The sequence below is a fragment of the Somniosus microcephalus genome, chromosome 4 (genome assembly GCF_052327205.1).
Source record: "Somniosus microcephalus isolate GS21.2 chromosome 4, FLI_Smic_1.0, whole genome shotgun sequence".
Lineage (NCBI taxonomy): Eukaryota > Metazoa > Chordata > Chondrichthyes > Squaliformes > Somniosidae > Somniosus > Somniosus microcephalus.
The window spans coordinates 114,650,373-114,674,638 of record NC_140990.1 but is presented as its reverse complement, the minus strand read 5'-3'; the positions used below and the strand labels follow the sequence as shown (position 1 = coordinate 114,674,638).

General features: G+C 47.5%; 1 protein-coding gene across 1 annotated transcript; it reads right to left on the bottom strand.

Annotated features, from left to right (window-relative positions):
• Nucleotides 1-7,027: 7,027 nt before the first annotated feature.
• On the bottom strand, nt 7,028-21,210 carry LOC147119686 (targeting protein for Xklp2-like). The gene is made up of 7 exons (XM_085984133.1): nt 21,099-21,210; nt 20,726-20,849; nt 18,111-18,206; nt 15,548-15,687; nt 12,250-12,401; nt 8,574-8,751; nt 7,028-7,732 (listed from the first exon to the last, which is right to left on the bottom strand). The coding sequence occupies exons 1-7, from the start codon at nt 21,208-21,210 to the stop codon at nt 7,680-7,682; spliced, it is 855 nt and encodes a 284-aa protein (XP_085840259.1). The 3' UTR covers nt 7,028-7,679.
• Nucleotides 21,211-24,266: the final 3,056 nt, after the last annotated feature.

Sequence of the window (24,266 nt, the reverse complement as noted above, 5' to 3'; positions counted from 1 at the left end):
TGGTTTCTCGTTAGTGATTAAACAGAGGTTACTGTGCAGGTGACATTGCATTTCCTACATTACAACAGTGACTAGACTTCAAAAAGTGTTTCATTGGCTGTGAAATTCTTTAGGACGTCCCGCAGTCGTGAAAGGCGCGATACAAGTGCAAGTCTTTAGGCCTGTTGGAGAGAAAGTACACTGACATAATAGCGTTAACCCAGGACCAAATTAACCATATACAAAGGTAGAGCTACTGGGGGGACTGTGTTAGTCTTAGCAGTTTATGACGACACACTGTCTAGCTGTTGACGGGAGTCACTGGTATGTGATTTATAATGTTAGAACTGGTATTTAGCTCATACACGGCGTATAATGGGTTAGGTTATTATCTCAGTGACGATTTAATATACGGTGCTCACTAGAGTTTCAATGTTTCCTATTAGAGTTAAAGTATGTATCGCAATACTCCCCCCAATATCTCCCATAGTGACATTTTATTTGGAGGAAGTAAGTGGGAAGGAGAGTGGTTGGGCTGCTGATCAACCTGGAGACAAATGGATGTGGAGAGGGACTGTACGGTCTGACACCGCTCTCATTTACAGATGCTCCCTGAACCATAATTTCTGCTTTCCAAGTATTTATCTTAAAAAAACTGCATTGAAAGCCAGTGTGCTGTTCGGCAGTGTCGTCGTCATGTCACTAATAATCCAGATAACGGGTTTAAAATCGCACTAGGCTTGTGAATTTGAGTCCAGTTTATAATAAAAGTTGACATCTGAAAAAAACTGACCACGATGCTGTCAGATTGTCGTAACTACCCAAATGGTTCGCTAATGTCTTTTAGGGAAAGGAAGCTGCCGTCCTTACCTGGTCTGGCCTATGTGATTCCAGTCTCACCAACACGGCTGCTCTCGGAAGTGCCCCAGCAAGCCATTCAGTTGCATCACATCGCGGCAAATACCACCGTCACTGGGTCAAACAGCGCTGTGGGAGCACCTTCACCACAGGGACTGCAGCGGTTCAAGGCAGCGGCCCATCACCCCCTGCTCAGGGCAACAATTACCTGCCTTGCTTGTGACACCCTTATCCCGAGAATGACACGAACATAAGAAATAAGGGCAGGAATAGGCCATTCGGCCCCCGAGCCTGCTCCGCCATTCAATAAGATCATGGCTGATCTGATCTTGGCCTCAACGCCACCTCCCGGCCTCAACTCCCCATAACCCTCGACTCCCTTCGCATTCAGAAATCTGTATCTCCACCTGAAAAGAAGTCCACCAACTCCACCACCACAGTTCTCTGGGGTAGAGAATGCCAAAGATTCGCGACCCTCAGAAATTCCTCCTCAGTTTTAAGTGGGCAACTCCTTATTCTGAAACTATGTCCCCTAGTTCTAGATTCCCCACGAGGGGAGCATCCTCGCTGCATCTACCTTGTCAAGCCCTCAATCTTACGTTTTAATAAGATCATGAAGGAACGGGCGTTCCTATCTGAATAAGGTATTCGACTCGATGAATCAAATCAACAGTTTTTAATGAACGAAGTTAACAGGGAAACTACAGAAGAAACGGTACACAGGTCTATTCAGCTTGCTGGGCACTCGACGACTACTGGAAGCTGACGTCATGAGGTCATCGCATTCTTTGCGCCACTGGTGGTCACGTGATCGGCGTCATGACGTCATCACGGAGTGCAGGAAAACAATACAGTAGTTAACAGGCAGTTTAAAAGGTGCAATCCGCGGCTGCAGTAAACTGTAGTTAAAGGGATTATTACTAATTGTAACAGGCGCCCCCCCAGAATCCACTTTAAACGGACATTGTGAACCGAGTAGGAGGCTTAATGATCCTGGCTGAACGGCGATGAAACTCCGGCAGCGGAAACGGGATGTTAGTAGAAGCAGTGCCGGATTGCGGCAGAAACAGCGTTTTGGGCGGGGCAGAAATGGTAGGCAGAGGTGCAGCTGCGTCTGAGGCCGGATCGGGATGTTAGAGAGCGGGCTGGTCTGGCGGCTGGCCGCGGCAAGGCAGTTGGGCAGCCACGAGAGGCTCACTCCAATCCAGGTGGGCTGGTTTGAGTCGGTCGATAGAGACGGTATCAGACTTTCCACCGACTTCAACTGAAAAACTTTTCCCCCGATGAGATGACACGAAAAGGTCGGGTATACGGTGGCTTGAGTGGGTCTCTGTGGCCGTCCTGTCGAATAAAGACATAGTCCGAACTCATGAGCTCTGTCAGGCTGCGAGGCCTCTGCATGTCATGCTGCGAGGTTGGGATGGGCAGAAAATTCCTAGCCGCCTCCTGATGAAGTAGGAGCTGTTGAGCTGTGGACCACGGTTTGGTGTGCGGAGGGAGAAAAATCACCTGGCACCCAGAGTGTCTGGCCATAAACCAGTTCAGCTGACGAAGACTAAAGATCCTCCTTTGGTGCTGTCCGGAGGCCTAGCATCACCCATGGGAGCCTGTCCACCCAGTTGGGTCTCAAGTTGGCTGGATTGACAATAAGGCAGTGTTGGCTGAGTCGGGCGAAAAGTGTACGTAAATGTGCCATGTGAGCTGTCGTATCCTTGCTGGCTATTAGGATGTCGTCCAAATATACAAAAAAGGGCAGGTCCCGTAATATAGAGTCCATCAAACGCTGCGTTTTTCAGACTGAATGGCATGCGGAGGAACTCAAAAAGGCCGAACGGAGTGATGACTGCCGTTTTGGGGACGTCTGGAGGGTGCACCGGAACTTGGTGATATCCATGAACGAGATCCACTTTAGAAAATAGTGTTGCCAGCCAGATGTGCCGAAAAATCTTGGATGTGGGGAATAGGATACTTGTCTGGTGTCGTGGCGTCGTTTAAGAGTCTGTAATCCCCGCAAGGTCGCCATCCGCCGCCTGGTTTGGGTACAATATGCAGTGGGGAGGACCAAGGACTGTCCGAACGCCAGATGATCCCCAGGCGCTCCATGGTCTGGAACTCAGCCTTTGCAGCTGCCAGCTTCTAATCGTCGTGCCCGAGCATAAACGGGTGCTCCGGTCATGGAAATATGGTGCTCCACCCCGTGCCGTGTGCTTGCAGCCAAGAAAGTGGGCCTGGTGAGCTCCAGGAATTCGCCGAGCAGGCGCGTAAACCCGTCTTGCGACAGAGCCGCACAGGCCACGGCGGTGCTGCGGTGGCAGTGCACTGCGTGGAAAGTGGACGCATTAATGAGTCAGCAGTGTTGGACGTCGACCAGCAGACCATTGGAGCAGAAAAAAAAAAATCAGCCCCCAGGATGGCCTGCGAGACTTTAGCTGTAATAAAGTCACAGACAAAACGCTGACCGGCGAAGGTTAAGTTTCCCATCAGTTTCCCGAATGTACGCATGGCAGCGCCATTTATTGCTACGAGGGAAGGCCCCTAGCCGCCGGATAGTAGGTCCAGCTTTGAGGCTGGGAGGATGCTGCACAGGAATCGTTGGCCCATAACGGAATCCGTCACATAAATGAGTTTGCCCGCTGAGCCCGGCGCCATAGCTAACTTGCTATGCTTTTTAGACCTTGTCGTCCGTCCGGGAGGACACGGGCTTGTTGGAGTGTTTATTTTTTTCTTGAGGGAAACTGCAAGGAGGCCGGCAGCAGCGAGCTTTGGCGCCAAAGCGGGCGTGGTACACGCACCATCCTGCTGGGGGAGGGCTGGGCTTCGCTCGCGTGTGGGAGACAGGCACCTCGTGGCTCCACAACATTGCTGAGTAATAGTAAATATCTTCTCTGCCTGTGCAACGAGTTCAGCACCGTCTGTGATGGCAGTGTTGGCCAAGGCCACCTGAACCAGTTCGGGAAGCTGGCAGAGGAAAAGCTGACGGAATAAAAAACATTGGGGTTCCGCGCCCAACAGCGTGAGCATTTGACTCATCAGGTCTGACGGTTGAGTCCCCGAGGCCGGGCATGGAAATAAGCTTGCGTGCCCGCTCCGACTTAAGATCAAATACCTGTAGCAAACGGGCTTAAAGCGCTTTGTACTTGCCCTCCTCCGGTTGGCTTCCAAGGATGCTGACGACCCGCGAGGCCGTGGCACGGTCGAGAGCGGCAACCACATAATAACGGGTCACGTCTGCTGTGACGTCCCGGAGAGCGCACTGCTTCTGCCTGGAAAAACCATGCTGTTGGATGCTGTTCCCAGAACTGCGGCAGTTGAAGGGCGACGGCGTTCGTGTTCATCCTCGAATAAAGTTATCCACCGAGATCGGGGTCACCAATGTAGGAACAGAGGTTCCTATCTGAATAAAGGTATTCGACTCGATGAATCAAATCAACAGGTTTTAATGAACAACGAAGTTAACAGGGAAACTACAAGAGAAACGGTACCCAGGTCTAGTCAGCTTGCTGGGTACTCGACGACTACTGGAAGATTCTGGAAGCTGACGTCATGACGTTCTTCACGGCACTGGTGGTCACGTGATTGGCGTCATGACATCTTCACGTGGAGTGCAGGAAAACACAACACAGTAGTTAACAGGCAGTTTAAAGGTGCAGTCCAGGCTGCACTACACTAGTTGAAGGGATTATTACTAATTGTTCTGAGACCCTTGGTGGCTCCGCCACAATCACATCTTTCTTGTAAACTCCAACGATTATAGGCCCAAACTGCTCAAATTTCTCAAGACAACCCCTTCAACTCAGGAATTAACCGAAAGAACCTTCTCTGAACTGCCTCCAATGCAAATATATCCCTCCTTAAATAAAGAGACCCAAATGCCATTAAGGTCAAAACAATTTGCCTTTATATAGCACCCATAACAATCAAACGTCCCAAGGCGCTTCACATGAGTGGCATCAAACAATTTGACTTCGAGCCACAGAAATATTAGGACACGTGACAATAGCTTGGTCAAAGAGGTAGGTTTTACAGAGCCGCTTAATCAATGAGAAATAACCAGAAAGGTGGAGGGGATTAGGGAGGGTGTTCCAGAGCTTAGGGCCTAGGCAACTGAAGGCACGTCCGCCAATTGTGGAAGGATAAAAATTGGGTGTACAAGAGCGCACAGATCTCAGTAGCAGAGAGGGGTTTTAATAAACAAGGGTGAGAATTTTAAATCGAGGCGTTGCCAGACCGGGAGCCAATGTAGATCAGAGGTCACAGGGGTGATGAGTGAAGGGGACTTGCTGCGAGTTAGGATAGTCAAAAGATTGTGGGTTCAAATCTAGGCTGCTACTCTAGTGCAGGACTGAGGCATTGCTGCACTGTTGGAGGTGCTGTTAAACTGAGGCCAGGCCTGCTCTCAGATGGACGTAAATGATCCCATGCACCATTTTGAAGAACGAGGGAGTAATCCGCGGTGTCCTGGTCAATATTTCTCAGTCAAGATCACTTACGGATTATCTTGTAATTATCACATTGCGGTGCGCAAATTGACTGCCGCATTTTCTACAATACAACAGCTCAAAAGCGCTTTTAGACTGTCCCGAGGTAGCGGAAGGCGCTATATAAAATGAAAGTCAAATAAGGCGCCGAGATTGCGAACGGGCTGGTTCCGCCTCATTCAAAGCCGTCAGGGGGAGTGATGGAGTGGGTTGGCAACCGCAGATTGGGGATTCAGTCTGGCCAGTATTACAGGAAAAATGTTTGAGCATATGCTTGATGTCAGACAAGCAGCGTGACAGCTCAATCAGGAAGGTTCGAGGGGTACCACTGCGTATCGTCAGGGTAAATGCGATACCGGCACATTTGACTGGGAATTGAATCTGGCGGTGCTGGGCCGGCAGGTGTCCACCTGCATAAAGGCCCACGTACACCAGGGGGCGCAGGAGGTTCGCAAGCGTCTCTGGGATCACGTGGGCCAGGCCAACCAATGACAAAGGGGGATTCCCATTGTGCTCATGGGGATTCCATTTACATAGGGAACCCTCCACAAGCAGAATAGAAATCCTCAAAAATAATTAAACACTGAAGTAAAAGTAAATCAGGTTCAAAATGTATTACCATGTAAACAAAAACTTTAACCAGGAAAAAAAATTGACCTAATTTTAAATGTAAGCCAATGTAAATAGTTATAAAATTTGAATTTAACAATTATTTAAAGCCTTATGCAGTTGCAAGAAGGCGCAAGGGTTTTGTGGGTATTGGCTGGGCCGTTGTTGGGCGAATCAGAAAGTTACAGCACGGAAAGAGGCCATTTCAGCCCATCGTGTCCGTGCCGGTCAACAAAGAGCTATCCAGCCTAATCCCACTTCCCAGCTCTTGGTCCGCAGCCCTGCAGGTTACAGCATTCCAAGAGCGCATCCAAGTACTTTTTAAAGTGTGTTTAGTGTTCCTGTCTCTACCACCCTTTCAGGCAGTGAGTTCCAGACCCCCACGACCCTCTGGGCGAAGACATTTCCCCTCAAATCCTTCCCCCAATTACTTTAAATCTGTCTCCCCTGGTTTCTGACCCCTCTTCTGTCCACTTTTAGGCCCCTCAATTTATGCCCAACCCTGTCCCAGCGTAAGTGAATTTCTAGCAGATGGGCACCATTGCATGTGGAAAGCTGGAACTTGTGGGGCGCTTATGACTCCATACGCACGCTGCCAGCCCTGTGAAATCCTGCAACATGATGAGAAAGAGCGGGGGGCGGGGGGGGAAAGAGGAGAAGGAGGTCCAGCACTCGAGGTAATAATGCTTTGTTATTAAAGGTTAAAGGCAGGTGGCAGCAGCGGTTCAGACTGATGATTTAATATGGAACACTGACCGTGCTGGGACTGGGGACCCGAGTCCTGAGTTAGCCCATTAAACTCGGTGAATCGGCTGGGCCTCCATTGCCAGCGGGGCGAGTCCGTGAACAGGAGGAGCGGCCTAATGAGGCCAGGTCCGCAGGAAAGGAGGGAGGGGGGCAGGATAAAAAAAAGTCACATTATTCCAAAACTGGACATTCCCGAAATCTGTTAATGCACCACCGGATATTCGCAATACAACACGATCTAACCCAGAGTTTAACCAGCTCCGGCCCAGTCTCATTTGCTATTCCTGCGACAGCGAATTTCACTTCACCCGGAATAAGCTAGGCTGTTCAAGATCCAAACACCGGAGACCAGAACCTTACGTGGAAGGTCTTTATTAAGCACAAACAAGTATTAAACATTAAAACCACATCCATACATGTACCGAGTTTGACAATCCCTGGCCACTTACTGCCCGGCTTCCCTGGGACCACAGTCCCGCAGTAACGGCCATCAGCATCTTCGACACCAGATACAGGGAAAGGAGATTTGGATTGGGGAAGATTCCCCTCTGGGGGTCAGGAAGAGCAAATCTTGGAGATTAGAGACTCGTGCATCACTATTCAAACAAAGTTAAACATTTCTGATCCAATAAGGTCAGCGATTGACGAATCGGCCGGGTGAGCGCCAGCGGAGGGCGGATCGGTCTGAAGAATGAATAAAATTCACTGACCCGCTGAGGCCTCGAGTGACCTTGGAGCAGTGAAATAAACCCCGGTCTTAAAACGTTACCTCTCGGGCGCTGGCCCGTTTTCAAAATTTCAGCTTAGCAAACAGTTCCGCTGCCTGGTTGGGTTTTGACGAGACACTAAACCGGACCGGAATCATTCACTGACCGCAAGATGAGGATTATACCGGTGGCAGTAGTAAAACTAAAACATGGAAGAGTTTTCACAAAGGAGGCCCTTGGATAAGACCGGACTGAGCAACGACAAACGGACACTGATCAGGAAATTCCGGCTCTCGACTGCTCACTGATCCCGGTTTTCACAGTCTCCCTTTAGCCTCAACCCGCCTTGTTCATCTGTAAAGTGCAGAGGGAAAGAGAAACGCGGAATTCAGTCTCAAGACAGTGACTTCTGACTAGCTGGACTCACCCCGGCCCCGCTCTAATAGTTTGTGTCCCGGACAGCCCGCGATAGACCGAGTCACTCAGCAGGACCCGAGATCTTCCCGTTCATGTCGCAACCCGCTGGGAGAAGGGAAACAAATCCAGGGTTTGATGGTTACCCGCGCCCACCCAGTTATTTCAGTCCAGTTTAAACAAGCTTCCCTTTACCCAGTTATTTGTACGTTAATAGCACAAAGAGCAGATTGACAATGAGGAAGAGTGCGGGCCCGTTCATCCGACCTCCCTCCAATAACCCGTCAGGGAACGAGACTCCAATCCCCAGGGTCCTGTTGGGAAACAAACGGACGATTCCTGGGTCTCAATGTCCAGAGCCATTAGTTGGCAGAGTCTCACAGCTCAGACGCTGTCAGTTTACCTCGGGTCAGATTCAAATCCAGCCCGGAGTTGGCGAGGCCTCTCCCGGCTCTAAAAATACTTGGGCATCAAGCCATTTCTCAACAGGCACAGCCCCGCCGTGGGCCTTGGTCAGAGCGGCAGATTCCGATACTAGCTCGGGCACCGCGTTGTTCGGGTCGGGCAGTAAGAGCTGGGCGTGTCCAGAGATGCTCGAACAGGACAATTTTGGGGGGCGGAAATCAACGTTTAAATCGGTTCTCATTTCAAGGTTTCTGAATTGAAGACTATGGGCAGAGAGCGCGGAGAAGGCAGGGCGGGGGGGAAAGGAGGAGGAGGAGGGGGGGGGAGCGAAGAGAGGGCCTCCGAGAATGGTCGGGAGAAGAGCCGACTGTAGTACCTGGTGTCTCCTGGCGCCTGGCCCGCTTGCCGCCTCTCGCTTGTGTGCGATGTTCAAACACGTCAATGTACTCTGCCATCGAGATATACTGCCCGAGAGCCGCATCGTTGCACTCCCTTTTCTTGGGGCAAGACAAGTTGAACGGCCTTGGCACGGTGCATCCTCTGGTTGTGTGTGTCTGGAATGACAATAGCGTTAGTGCAGAATCTCAATCTATTCGCCAATCCCAGGATTGATATCAATGCATACAATGTCTTGCACCTTCTCCAAGGCCAATACATCCTTCCCGAGGCGCGTTGCCCAGAACTGAACCAAGTTCTCCAGAGGTGGTCCAAACAGAGCTCTGTACAACCAAGTACTTCCACTGATGGCCTTCACTCGAGGAAGCCCAACATCCCATAGCCTTGTAAAGTTATTTTGTACCTGTCCACTAGTTTAATGATCTGCTCATGTGCCTCAATCTCTACTCCTTCAGTTCCTAGCTGACCATTTATAAAAATACTCGGATCCAAGTTCCTCAGGGTCTAAAGTGGATGACCTCACTTCCCTACATTATACTCCAGCTGGCCACAGATTTGCTCGATCAGTGGCCTTTTGAAAATTGCTGCTCCCACCTACACTACTAACTGCGCCATCCAACTCGCTCTCGTCAACACACTTGGATATACGGATCTCTATTCCTTCATCCAACTCATTGAAAGTGAAAAGCCGCCGCCCCAGTACGGATTCCGTGGGGAACCGCCAGTCACAACCTGCCAATTGGAGGACATGTCCAGTAGCTCTACTGTCTCCTGCCTGCTAACCAATGTTAAAATGGCTGCCTCCTTTTCCATGTGCTTTCATTTATGCCAACAGTCTATTTCGTGAAACCGTAAACCAACGCCTTCTGAAGTCCATATAAATAACATCCGTAGAATTACATAGAATCCCCAACACAGGAACAGGCCGCTCGGTCCTACTGCTGTAAGCTACACAAGAGCTTCCTTCCAACCCTAGTTCATCAACTCCATGGGTACAACCTTGTATTCCTTTCTCCCTCGTTAATGTAGCTGCTCTTTAAATGCATCTATACTATTTGCCTCAACTACCCTCGTGGTATCCAGTTCCACATTCTATCAAGTAGTTTTTGAAATCTTACTCGGTTTAATTAGGGACGATCTTATGATCTAGTTTTGGGTTCTCTACAAGAAGACACATCTGTCTAGTTGTTTCCTCCAAAGCCCCGCATAACTGGAGACTTCCATCAGGTCACCTCAGCCCCAGCCAGCTAGTCTTTCCTGATGGTGCAAGAAATTGCACCGATGAGCCTTCTCCAGTGCCTCATTTTTCAATAGAGATCACGTGTACAGTACAGGAAGTCCTATACAAATTAACCAGAACTTCTGCTCTTCAATTCTTTGCTTCTAGTAAAACCCAGTGTTCGGTTTGTATGCGCTCTTAAACCGGCCTTGCTGTTGCTACTTTTGATTTGAGAATCTGCGAGACATTCTCCTCTACTCCATTTCAATTGTTGTTTACCAAGGATTGTGCACTCATTTCCTTACCAAGATGCACAAAACTCCTTTAAATTAATTTCCATTTAAATACATTTACAATGTGACCAAGAAAAATAGGCAAATCAATTACCCTTTACAACGCTATGCTGGCTCCGTTGTCCAAGTGCTCAGTCAATCTACCACTAATGTCGTGGAGATTTGTCAATCTTCAGCCCCCATTACCATTCTTAGATTTAAAGCCAATTAATTCTACAGTTTCCTCTTATTATTTCGCAAGTCTGCCATTTCCTTACTCAATTACAGCATGGGCTTCATCTGCTCAGATTATGGCACCAATCAATTATTTACATTTATATTAGGAAAACGCAGGTGGTCGTGCGTGACATGCGCCCCCTTGAAAATCGATAAGTGAAAATACGGAAATGGTGGCCATGTTGAATAATGCCAGACATCAACGAAATGTGGACTCAATGAAAGCAAACAACAGTAATGGCACTAAGTGACCCAATGGCTCCCATCCCAGGGATTTAAAGGGAGCAGATAAGAACATGCCAGATGCGCCAACTATGATGTTCCAAATTGTTCTCGATTCAACAACTATTCCTTTAGTGGGAAAACTGCATGATACTCGCTATTCAAGGAGTGTGAAACCAGGAATTAGAGCAGTTAGCCCAACACCTGTTGTGAAATTTCTAGAATCCAAGGATGCAGAGACTAAACATTTGAAAAGTGGCAGCTGATCAGAAAGCCGCTGATCAGAAAGCCTACATGGATCGGTGAAAGGCAGGTCAAGCCTGACGGAGGTGGAGTCGGAGGAGGGTCTATGGAATTCCAAAAGGCATTCGATAAACTCCTCAAGACTGTTAGCTAAAAGTTCAAGCTCATAGAATTAAAGGCAAATCATTAACCTTGTTAGGAAATTGGATGAGTGGCAGGAGACAGTAGGGATAATTGGCAGGATGTAACTAGTGGTGTCCCACAGGAATGTGTTGGGCCTCAACTATTCACTATTTATTAACTAAATGGGATAGAAAGGCGCATGGGCAAAACTGTGGCAAATGGATTTCAAAGCACGTGTGAGGTCATCCACTTTTGAATGCAGGATAGATCAGAGTACTTTCCAAATGGTGAGAAGCTAGTAACAGTAGAGGTCTAAAAAAAGCCTCCCGCCATGTACATAGATCGTTAAAATTTCACGGACAGCTACAGAAAATCAAAAATAGCTAATGAATGCTGGTCTTATATCTCGAGGATTAACCAAGGGGGAAGAGGTAGAAGTTATGCTACTGTTAGACAAAGCCCTGGTTAGACTACACCTGGAGAACTGAGCACAGTTCTGGGCACCACACCTTAAGGATATCAAATCAACTTTTATTGTCATTGTTAGTGCACAAGTGCAGTACAACGAAATATAGGCTTGTGGTTCCCGAGAGTGTACATTTAGATTAAGACATTTAAACATGCAACATACATTTGGCTTGTAATACATTAACATAAGCATAACCATAATAAAAAGTGCATTGGCAGATGTGCAGGCTTTAGAGTTTATTTGTGGCGTTCAGTAGGATGACAGCCCTGGGAAAGAAGCGGTTCCTAAATCTGGTACGTACGGGTACGTATATTGGCTTGGCCTTGGAGGGAGTGCAGTGTAGGTTTACCAGAATACCTGACTGCCAAGGGTTAACTTACGAGGAGAAATTATACAAACAGGAGTGGTATTAGCTGGCATTTAAGGTTAAGTGGATTTGGTTGAAGTTAAAAGCGAACTGAAGGTAAAGAGAAACTATTACTCCTGGTTGGAGTCTAGGACTAGGGGACATAGCCTATTGGAACCACACCTTTCAGGGGTGAAGTTAGTAAACGCTTCGACATAAAATAGTGTTAGAAGTTTGGAACTTCTGTAAACGGCAATTAATGCTGGGATCAATTGTTAATTTTAAATCTAAGATGGATAGATCGTTAGCCAAAGGTACTAAGGGATATGGGGCAAAAGCGAGTATATGCAGTTAGGTCACAGATCAGCCATGATCTCATAGCAGAACAGGTTCGAGGGGCTAAATAGCCTGCTCCTGTTTATGTAGGCATCAGGGCTTTTAATGACAAACAGCTCAAGGTATCTTGGGATTCCTCAGCGTTAAATGGATGGTGAAATGTTACCGTGGTTCTCGGTGTTCACTCACCGAGGGCGGGTACTTGCGGAGATCCTTGATGCAGTGCGACAGTTTGTACTCTTGGTCTGATCCGAACTCCCGGTGACCTTCGGCTGGCCTGTTTGTGTGGAGCTGTATATTGATCGGCCTGGTGAGCGGGATGGAATTCCTCATGTTCTGACCTGAGGAGATCACAAGATTGAAGGCGGCATCGGATAGCTCAGTCCGCTTAAAGACCCAACACGCATTTGCCATTTCCACACTACCGATAGGTACTTAACAGACACTGCTCCATCCAAATTCCCTCCGGTTTTTCCCCACACAAGCACCTCTTTACCCGGTCCCAGCTTCAGCTACAAATTTGCCATTTTTACATTGAATTGATGAATCCAATGTCTTCCTGTAGATTAACTCAAGATGGGAAAGGCATCAGGCCTTCCCCAGTCTGCCCACAAGACCCGATTCTCACCTTTGACCCTCAGCCTGACTAGCAAGTGCTTACTGTATCCTTCACCCAAGCTCGCATTCTCGAGATTGTGCTAAAAACAAACTGAACACTAATGAGATATCATGGATGATTAAAGCCACAAGGGAAAAATGAGGGTAAGGAAAGAGGCATACATTACGTGGACAGCAAGGGGAGAGCATAAGGGAGAATACGACGAGATTAGGAGAGAAGTCAACAATTAGCAAGGCAAAGAGGGACTATGAAATTAAATCAAGGAACATGTCGTAAAATATTTTAGACAAGCTAAAAAAAGAGGTCGGAATGGGAATAGGGCCACTAAGATGGACAGGATAATACCACAGGCAGCGATAGAGAGATGGCAGAAATTAAATAATTACTTGGCTTCTATATTTACCAGGGAGATAGAACAGGTGGACATGACGCTGGAAGGCAAAATTAGAAATGTGCATTGAGATATTAAATAAACTAATCAAACTAAGGAAAAACCTGGTTCAGATGGGTTACATCTGCACATTTTAAAATAATCTAGGGAAGAGATAGGCTCATACTACATATATTTAGTAATTCGTTAAAAATGGTGGTGCCAGAGGACTGGTGGTTAGCGAATATACCTATATTTAAGGAGAGATAGAACATGTCCAGGGAACTATAGACCAGTCAGCTTAATGATGGTAGGAAATATAAATGGAATACCTACTAAAGAAGAAAACAAAATCTAGAAACGCCAAAGGAATAGTCAACATTGAAATCAAAAGGGAAAGCTTGTTTGTTCAACCTCTGAATTTTTTTGAAGAGGCAACAGGGAGAGCAGACAAGGGTGATGCAGTAGGTGTAATTTATCTAGATTTGCAGAAGGCCTTCAAATAAGGTACTACAAAAGAGACTGATGAACAAAGTCAGAGAATGCAGAGTCAGGGGACAAGTAGCAAAATGGATAACTAGCTGGCTTGAGGAAAGGATGGACAGGCTGGGTCTCCTTTCTCTTGAAAGAGACAGCTGAGTAGTGACCCAAGAGGTCTTTAAAATTAAAGGCCATCAATATAAGAGAGTCACCAAGAAATCAAATAGGGAATTCAGGAGAAACTTCTTTACTCAGTGGTGAGAATGTGGAACTCGCTACCACAGGGAGTGGTTGAAGCAAATAGTATGGATGTACTTAAGGGAGAAGGGAATAGAGGGCTACAGATAGAGTTAGATGACGAAAGACAGGGGGAGGCTCAAGTTGAGCATAAATGCCAGCATGGACAGGTTGCACCAAATAGCCTGTTTGCTCCACAGCCTATAATGTAATCTCTGAACCTTTTAGTCAACCTATAGTTTGTCATGTGGAATCTTCGATGCATATTGGAAATCTGGGTGTCTCTCCTCATGGATCTCCCTGCTTCCCACTTGGGGTATCACTTCTCCAGTCACCCCCAAAATTTAAAAGTTGCGGGATTTTCACTTTCTTAACCCTTAACGGAAAGTCCACAGCAGGAGCTGAAGAGGTTGCTGTCGTGCAAGTGAAGGCAAACAGCAAGAAACATTCTATAAAACTGGATACATCAGCAGAGCAAGGGGGACCATTTCAGAATTAACAGGAGGGCGTTTGAAGTGACGCAGCTCAGAAGGGCACAAGGTCAATATTCAAGTTCACCCAGAACTTGAGAAACGGGCCACCTATGTGGTGCTGATTAAGGCTCAGGACAGTCTCACGCCTTGGGGCAGAGTTGCTGGACTCTGCCAGAGCATCAACGACAGCAATTCACTGGCCATCATCCATCTCGGAAGAGGGAAACACGAGGGACACCACTTGACATGTCAGCAGTTCTACATTGGAATATGGCAATGATCAGGCTCAGAGATGTGCCCGCTCCTGCATAGAACCATCTCAAACATAACCACTTGGGCAAGATCCTGGAGGCCATTGATAGTGGGAGCCCCCACCCAATGTTTTCTCGTGGACGATCATTTATCCTAATAGCTTTACCGTGATCCGATGGTCCAAGTGTACTGCATGCCACCAGCCAGAAGATGGACCTGGATTAATCATATTCTGTATTCCTGACAAAGATCCTAAACAAATGTGGAGCTGGACGCAACCCAACAGGGATGCAGCTGAAGTGAACTTGAAAGGATGAGCTGGAGTTAAAAGCCCAAGACAGAATGGAGCGGTGTCGTGTGGCTACTGCCTTATGTATCGGCACAGGAAGAATGATCCAGGGCCCCAGAAGGAATTGAGGCCACTCTGAAGTCACTCAGTGCTAGTGAAATCATTCAGCGCTATCCATCCCCGGGATGCTCAGTAGGGATGTGGTGCCACGCCATCCTGCTGGGAAGAAACTTCCGAGTGGAAGAGACAATACAGATACAGACGACTGGTGACTCCAAGCTCAGTAGATTAAAGAAGCCGATCTTCAAACGGACCCAATTATTAGCCTCTGCCGCTGTGTTAAATACTGACCATCAGCCTCTGATCAACTAACTGATGGAATTGGCTAAAGGTCCGGGATTCTTTCCCTTGTAGAACAGACTCAGATGAAACTGGTGACAGTGGCAATCATGAAAAATGAGCTTTTAGAATGGACAATGTTGGGAATCAAATTGAACTCTGTACATGATCGCAGGTAGAGCTCCAGTTGTAGAAACATAATCTGAATTACTTGGAAGGCAATACAACCTACGCACCGCATACACACCAGCCTTCTCCCCATAGTTCAGTGGGTTACAAATAGCCTGTGGGCTATCTAAAGTCAGCCTCACGAAATAGCATTAATGAACTTTGCATTTCATCTCTCCAACACTGGCTATAGACACCTCCCTACAAAAGGGACACCTGGAATCTCTTCCAAATCAGCCACGCGCAGTCAACCAGTTTACTTGTGCCAGCAATCGCGAGATGCATCATTGCTTCGTTTTGCCGCCTGTGCTCTGCCGTCTCCCTTTGTAATCGAGCGATTGTCGACATTTCCCGCTCCTCCGAGCTCATTGGCCTCCAGTATACATGGCTCCTGGACCGCCTAGGGATAAAGGGAAGCACAGATGTGGTTAGTTCACCCAGAAAAGCGGAGTTGGCAGTTAGTTCACGCAGTCTGGCCAACACTACAAATTAGACAGTCTATTCTTCATGAACTTGATTCGCACCAACAATTCAAGCTCTCCAAAGAGAAAGAAAGCAAGTTTATTTTAAGACCTGTTTTATATAGCTCACGTCCCAAAATCCTTTAAAACTTGGAAGTGTAGTCACTGTCGTAATGTAGGAAACGTGCCAGACAATCTGGACACAAGCTCCCACAAACAGACTAGATAACGTTTAATCTGATACTTTGTTTAACTTGTCCCATTACCACCTCCTTTTGCCTTGAATATCTGAACCTCTCCTGCCTTGTATCCCATCACAGACCTTCCCCTTTGTTCTTTCATCCCCTCCCCACTTTCCCAGCCCCTGCAGTTGCTTATAAATCTGTTCCATTTCCTGCTTTTTTCCAGTACTGACGGAAGGTCATCGACATGAAACGTTAAATCTGTTTCTCAGATGCTACCTGACCTCCAGCATGGTTTTTATTTTACATTTCCAGCATCTGCAGTATTTTTAGATATCTGTTTCACTGACGTTGATTGATGGAATATTGGCCAGCACACCACGGATAACTCCTGCTGTTTTAGTGCCATGGGAGATTTTAGGTCCATCTGAGAACAGACAGGGCCTGGGTTTAATGTCTCATCTGAAAGGTGAGCACCAGCAACAGTGCAGCACTCCCTCAGTACTGCACTGGAGTGTCAGCCTAGATTATTGTACAGGTTTTTGCAGTGAGACTTGAAACCACAACCTCCTCACTCAGCTGCTGCTCAGTTGGGAGCAACTTCGCTTGTCTCCTCCCTGCCTCACTCCCACAAAAGTGGCGAATTCCTAAGAAAATCCAGGTTCAATTTGCACCCCAACCCCAGTAATTTACAAGGTGAGCAGGAATTGGGACAGGTGCCAGGACCTGAACTATAGGGGGCTTCACTGGAGTCATGAGTCAGCTGGTGATCATCCTCTAGCCAGGTCTCGGGCTGTTTAAGTTCAGGGTTATTCGGAGGGAAAATGTCCTCCAGCATCGAGTGAAAGCTCAAACCTTCGGGGTGAGCGAGACCAGCTCGGAGTCCTGTAGACTTCCTTAGCACAGGTCACCCATTAGCGGGGCTGCGATAGCTAATCTGGCTCTGAACTTCAAAAATCACCAGGTCTGCAATGGTCACTTCTATTCCCAGTCCTACTTCCCCTCGGCCCCAGAGTCACTGGAGGGTCGCTAGTTCCTGGTTAGATAATTGAACTGCGCGGGTTGGAGCCTCACGCACGGACAACAGACAGGGAGCCAACGCCTCAGAATCAGATTTACGAGACCAGAGATGACACTACACTGGAGCCATTCCCCATCCCCACCTCTTATTCTAAATGGATAGTGGGGATACCTGATGGCCCAACACTCCGCTGAAGCGGTAGAAATCAGGTCCAGACTAAATAATTAAAACCGATCGAAGCTTAGTTCCTAAGTGGTGCGTTTAACCCAGGGAATCACTGCAAGAAGCAGCGTGAATTTAGAATTCACAGGTCTCAAAAGGCGATATCCGGACACTGACTTTGGGCGGCATGACTTCACTTAACTAATCCTGATGAATCCGAGGCAAATCCGAAACTCGAGGTTTGATTTGACAGGAGAGCAGTTAGCACGGGTGACAACAGCAGATAGAGGCTCAATGTGGTGAATCGGGATTGATGGAAATCACAATCGGAAGTTTACGGTATAGAAGGATGCCATTCGTCCCATCATGTAATGTCGAAATAGCCATCTAGTCTAATCCCACTTTCCATCTTTTGGTTCGTATCGTTACAGGTTACTACACTTTGTGCATATCCAAGTACTATGTAATGCGATGAGGGTCTCTGCCTCTACCACCCTCTCAGGTAGCGAGTTCCAGACCCCACCACCCCAGGTGAACATTTCTAAAACACCTCTAAAGACGACTTTCAATCTGTTCTAGTTATTGACCTCCAACTGCAATAGGTCCGTCCTATCCATTATCTGGACCCCAGTTTATACAAGTCAATGCAAACCACCCCAGCCCATCCAATCATTCCTCATTGCTAAAGTTCTCCAGTCCTGTCATCATCCTGGTAAATCCCCTTGTACCTTCTCTAGTGCAATCACATTTCATTTAATGGCGACCCCAAAGCTGTATGCAGGGCTCTAGCCCAACTATTAGCAAGGGAAACAAGGCAATCTTTTCCTGGCCCCCATCAGACCCGGGACCGTGAGAAAGAACAGTTGCAACAAGAGCCATGCATTTATCCCACTGATTGATTCTCGGTTAAAATGCACCGCCCTAAAAAGTCAAATCATTGGGGAAGCTGGACACTGAAGGAACAAGCCCAGTTCGGACCGACGTGTTTGCAACTTACTTGAGAACGGTAGGAGTTCGAGGTAGAGTCAGCTTGGGTCTCCGGGGGATCACCACGTGACCTCGAGCACCTCCCGATTGTTGGGCTGCAGCAAGCCTGCCGGAAGAGAAGGCGATTCATTTAACATCCAATTATCTTTATCAGAGGGAGACCATCTTCAGGCTGAAATAAGGAAGCGTTATATGGAACCAAGTGAAACCTGTTGGTTATTAATACCACATTCAGTTAGTCCTGACTGTGGGAGTTAACTACCTGGTGAATCGGCCACTGTTCTGGAAAGGAACTCGAGCTTAATTTACCGGACAAATTACTGGTGAAGTCTAGATATGAGCAACTGGCGGTGGGAGAAATTACGACCAAGACCAGCCAGTTCTCAAAGGAGACCAAATTGGGCAGGTGGGAAAAGCCAGCCGATTTCTGGCCACAGTTTAAAGAGGCTCAATGAACCACAGCCCCGGCTCCCGGGCTGCAACCAGGCTGAATTAACAAGGCGAGTCTTCAAACAGCATTCGAGCTGACTGTTCCACTTGCACTTGCAGCCAGTGAACTGTGAAGTGAGGAGCCGCCAGAGCAAGGCCGACAGTCACGATATCCAGAGAGTAGTGAGAGTCTGCGCCTGCGCCTGTTCTTTCGGCGTGCAATCCATGCACTTTTATCCCCTGCAAGCATTTATCCAGTTCCCTTAAGGCTACTGTTCAGTCGGCATCCACCATCCCAGCAGGCAGTGCATTCCAAAGACTAACCACTCGTAAAGTTTCTCATGTCGCCTTTGGTTCTTTTGCCAATCACCTTAAATCTGTGTCCTCGTGAGCTACCCTTCAGCCATTGTAAGAAGTTTTCTAAACCCTTTGATTTTAAACACTATTAAACAGCCGATTAGCCTCCTCGGCTCCAAGGAGAACCGCCCCAGCTTCGCTATCCATGTAACTGCAATTACTCATCCCTGGAACCATTCTGGTAAATCTCGTATGTACCCGCAAAGACTTTCATATCCTTCCTAAAACGTGGTGACCAGAACAGTATGAAATACTCCCGTTGTGGCCTAACCAGCGCTTTATAAAGGTTGAGCATAACTTCTTTACTGAATACCTCTATTTAATAAGCCCAAGATCTCATATGTCCTGCCACCTTCAGGGGCCTATGCACATTAACTCCCAGGTCACTCTGTCCCTACACAAGTTGCGCCCTTAAGTGTATATTGCCGCTCCCTGTTCCTTCTGCCAAAATGCATCACCTCACTTAAATTCCATCTGCCACTTGCCTGCCTATTCTGCTAGCCTTTCTATCTCTTGTTGCAGTCGATTGGTTTCACCCTCATGGTTTGTCATGTCTGACATCAAGTCTTGCAACTCCAATTTACCCGGGCCAGATCCTAATCAATTCACTGAAAATAGCCCTCCATAACTAGACTAAATCTTACCATACTATGATAAATATTCGAGATGCTCTCCAAATGTTACATTCGCCAATTGATCGAGTTAGTTCCAGGACTACATCCAGCAATGCCTCCTTTCCTATTTGGCTAATAAACCTGATAAATAAATTTCTCTTGAGCACACCTGAATTCCCTCCTTGAAAAAAAATCATTGCCCCATTCCGTAGAGGGAGTTAAAGTGTCCCATTATCAATACTATCGTTCATACATCTCTAGTTTTTGAAAAATCTGCCCATGTATCTCCTTCACTATTTAATGGCCTATAAAATACACCAAGTAGCCCAATATCTCCACACTGTTTCTCAACTACAATCAAAGATTCTGCCTTTGATCCTCAATCAAAACTGCTACCCTTCGTGCTTGGTCCCCTCCCCATCTCTCCTGAAGACTTCGGAATCACCATATGAAGCATCCCATCCTCACATTTGAACCAGTTCTCATTAGTGCCACATATTCGTGGTTTTTAGCGCCTGCAGCTCACCAACCTGTGCACACATGTACTCCAAACCTAACTTGGACTTTATTTTCTATGATCCCACCCAATTCTGTATTTCTAACTAGAACTCCGTAGTGTACATCTTATTTCTACTTTATAAATACTACATATTGGTGCCCAACCATACTGCCGAATTAGTTTAAACCCTCCCAACATTTACAAACTTGTCCAGAAGTATTGGTCCCAGCTTTGTTCTGGTGCAAGCCGGCCTTCTTGAACAGGCCCCTCCCGCTACAGAACTGCTCCCAATGTGTCAGGGTTCTGAAGCCCTCCCTCCTGCACAATGTCTCTAGCCATTCATTCACCTCCCATTTCTACTCACAGGACGTGGCACTGGGAATAATCCAGAGATTGCTACCTTGGAGGGTCTGCTTTTTAAATTAATGCTATATTACATTTCTGGCAGCAACAATCCCCCCTAAAATCCATGCTAAACCAGTTCGAACCCCAACTCAACGAAGCTAATCACCAATCCTTCGGTAGTCACCGGGCGGCGGAGGGGGAGTACAGACAAGCCAGATCGTATCAGGCAGGGTCTTCAGAGATCCTGGATAATTCCTGGAAACCCGAACTCATTCCTCACATTGAGCCTGGTCTTCACGGCCAACGCGGAGACTGAATGGTGACACGGCTAATCTAAAGGACTCCGCCGCTGGAGGTTGACGGAGACTCGGCATTACTTACCCCAGAGGCTGGGCCGGACCCTCAGCAGCGGACAGTCGGCCGTCGGTGGACCGTCTCCTGGTCGCCAGCGAATTTACCGTGTCCGGGGGAGTGGTGGGGATTCCAGCGCTCGACGCTCCGCCCTCTGCACAGACAGAAGGAGAGAGGCAGGAGTTTAGGTGATGGTATATAAGAGTTCTGATCGCCCCCTGATACTGAGGCCAAGCCGGTATTCTAAGCAGTCTACAGCCATTTTCACAAACTCCAGGATCCGAGTCTGGATTGAGCCCTCCATCCCACAAAAGACACCCCCCGAAGTAGGAATTCGCAGCCTTTCCGTGTACAGAGGGTGAGCGGTTAATAAAGGAACGGGGTAAATCCTCGGCCCCCAAACCTTCAAAATCACTCGCTCGGGTTCGCTTGATTTTAGGAGCATATATACAAGCACCAAACAGATCCATTCCGAACTCGTTATTAGGTTTAAACGGCGGGCGCTCACGGGGCATCGCAGGTTGTCGGTCACAAAAGCAGAAGTTGCGCTGTAAAAGGATTCTACGATAGACACATCTTGCATGACAAGCCTTGAAAGGGATCCCAGCCCAGCGTTAGAGACACAATAACCCGAGTCAGAACAGTCCTTCTCTCCCAAGCCACTTCAGCAAAGGATGACGACATGTCATTCTAACCCAGCCAGTTATAATCCTCCGGGAACTTCCAGCCCAGAGACTGCGGCAGGCAATGGGTTCGGTCCCAGTGAGAAGTTGAACACTCTCCAGGCTCGGTCTGTTCACGGCAGTAATTTGAACCCAGCCTGGTCTGTGGGTTGTGAGCCCAGACTCCCGAAAGCCTGGATTGGAAAGATCACTCGAGTGGCCCACGTGAATAGCCGGGTCGGACGGGTAGGTCACCGAGACAAAGTTTGAAAAGTAAACTTCACATCGAAAGTGTCTAACCCGGCAGTACCAGGTTCGGTGCAGAAAGTGAAACTTTATTCGGAGAGATGACAGTACACAGGGCGGTAGAATTTGGGAACTCATCCGCAAACAATTGATAGCTCAAATGTTAAATTTAACTCAGAGATGTGTTAACCAAAGGTATTCGGGGAGAAGGGGCAAAGGCGGGAATGAGTTAGGTCACAGGTCAGCCATGATCTCATTGAACGGCAGAATATTGCTCGAGGGGCTAAATTGCCTCCTTCTCTTCCTGTTGTCCTATAGCATCGGTTCTGGTCAAAGTTCAGATTTTCTTGGGAAATAAAGACTTGCATCAGTATAGCGCCTCTTCGACCGCCAAACGTCTCAAAGCGCTTTACAGCCAAAGTCGTACTTTTGAAGTGGAGTCACTGTCGGTGTGGGACACGCAGCAGCCAATTTGCACACAGCAAGCTCCCGCAATGATAGTGCCCAAATAATCTGCTTTAATGATACTGATTGAGGATAAATATTGGCCAGGACAATAGGGAGAAATCCCTGCTCTTCAACCACTGTTAGAATCTTAAATCTCCGAGAGCAGACAGGGCCTCGGTTCAACATCTCACCCTCCAGCCAATGCAGCACTCAGTCCTGCGCTGGAGTCTCAGCCTAGATTTTATTATGCTCAAGTGTCTGTAACGGGAATTAACCCATAACCTTCAGGTGTGGGCGGTACCAGCAGAACCACAGCTCGACACAAGTTGATCAGTAAAGTGGGCATTAAACTCCGCCCATCATGACAGAGTTGCAGATGGACCGGGTTTAATTTGTTTTCTAATTAATTGACCCAGTTTGATTACAAATTAAATGTTACAATGCCTTGATATATTTCTCACAAGTTTGCAAAGTATTTTCCAAATTTACCAAATCGTTAAGGCCCAGCAAGTGAACTAGTTCCCCGTCACAGCTCTTGAGAGCAAGGGCCCCTCCAACACCCAACTGGCAACGTAAAAATTCTACTCACATCTAGTTCCTCTCTACAAACCCAGAGTAAGATAAAAACAGTGGAAAGATGTGGGGCAAGCCATTAGATCTGGACTGAGATTAAACTCCACGCTCACCTCACAACTTAAGTGACTACACTTAATGTCTTATTGGGCACAAGGTGCTTTGGGACGTCGAGGTCATGAAAGACGCTACATGAATGAAAGTTTAAGATTCTTAACACCATTAGAAGAGAGATCATTCTAATAGTCAGGAGACATTAAACATCCAGGACACCGAGTGAACCTTCTCCAGACTCGGCCGCTAAACCAGGGATCTCCCAAACATCTGGATTTCAGAGACCGAGTGAGTAGAAAGAAAAAGCAACTTAACGGAATCGCAGAGTTCTTCCCGTTCAATCAGAGGGCTCAGCACAGCCTTTGGAACGCCACATCTCCAAGGTATACAAGGTAACTTGATTTTGGCACCACTCTCCATATCTGCCAGTTTTACACCGAATGACATTTAATCGGATCTGCATCAGAAGGAGACAATCAGCTCAGTTAGGAATGGCCATTAACATATCTTGAAGACACGGTAATGTGGCAGCAAAGAGTGAAGGAGGTTCAGAAATGATGTCGGAGCAGGCTCGAGGGGCCAAGTGGCCTATTTATGTTCTTCTGATTGCAGCGCTGCACTCCCGGCCGAGTAGCTTACAAAAGAGGCTTACCCTAAATCAGAAGGATTCAAGCAGCCGAGACCAGGAGACCGCCCCAAGACCTGGAAAACCAAACACGCCGGTTAACCAGCGGCTTATAAATAATTAAATAAGAGATTACAGCAACTATCTCAAACATCATCAGCACAGAAACTGCTCCAACTTCAACCCGAAACTTTTGGTTCCCAACTAAACACAGAAGGAAAACAAACAGAGCAGGGAGAGAAACAATCGCCCGCTCATTAAAACTTGCTCTGCTGTAACTCCAGAAACTACTTCCAGAGAATATCAGGTCAAACCTCGCTAAGCGTCTCTCACCTCTGTGTTTACCTTTCTTCAGCCCACAGCTCTGCTTTATACGGGACTCTAACCGTGCGTTGACCAATCAAACCGCAGCTTTAATCAAATCCTTGTGACCAGTGACGTCAGCATTTTTCTCGTCCAATGGGTGTCCGTGCTGATTGAGAGACAGCATCTTGTCAGGTCGCATGGGATTGAGTGGAAAAGGTGCTGCGAATCGAAACCGATCCTCAGTCATTGGGTCTTTTTGATGGACCAATAAGGGTGAGACTGGTTTGCCCCCCCCCCACAGTTATCAAACAACAATCATCGCAACAAGTGCCTGTTGGGAAGCTAGCCGCAGATTTAATAACTTTTCGGTCCTTCGGGACGGGAAGTATGCGGTGTGCTTCCTGCAAGAAACCCACACCGTTCCGGGAGATGAGGCCACATGGCTCCTGGAGTGGCAAGGAGGGGTCAGCATGAGTCACCTCTCCAGTGTGAGGTTGTTACTGCAGTGGAGTTTGAGCTCAGTGCTTTGCAACCGGAAGAGTTAAGATGGCCTCCCAAGTGCGTCAGAACTATCACAAGGACTGTGAGGATGCTGTCAACAAGCAGATCAACATGGAGCTCTATTCCTCCTATGTTTATCTCTCCATTGGAGCCTCTT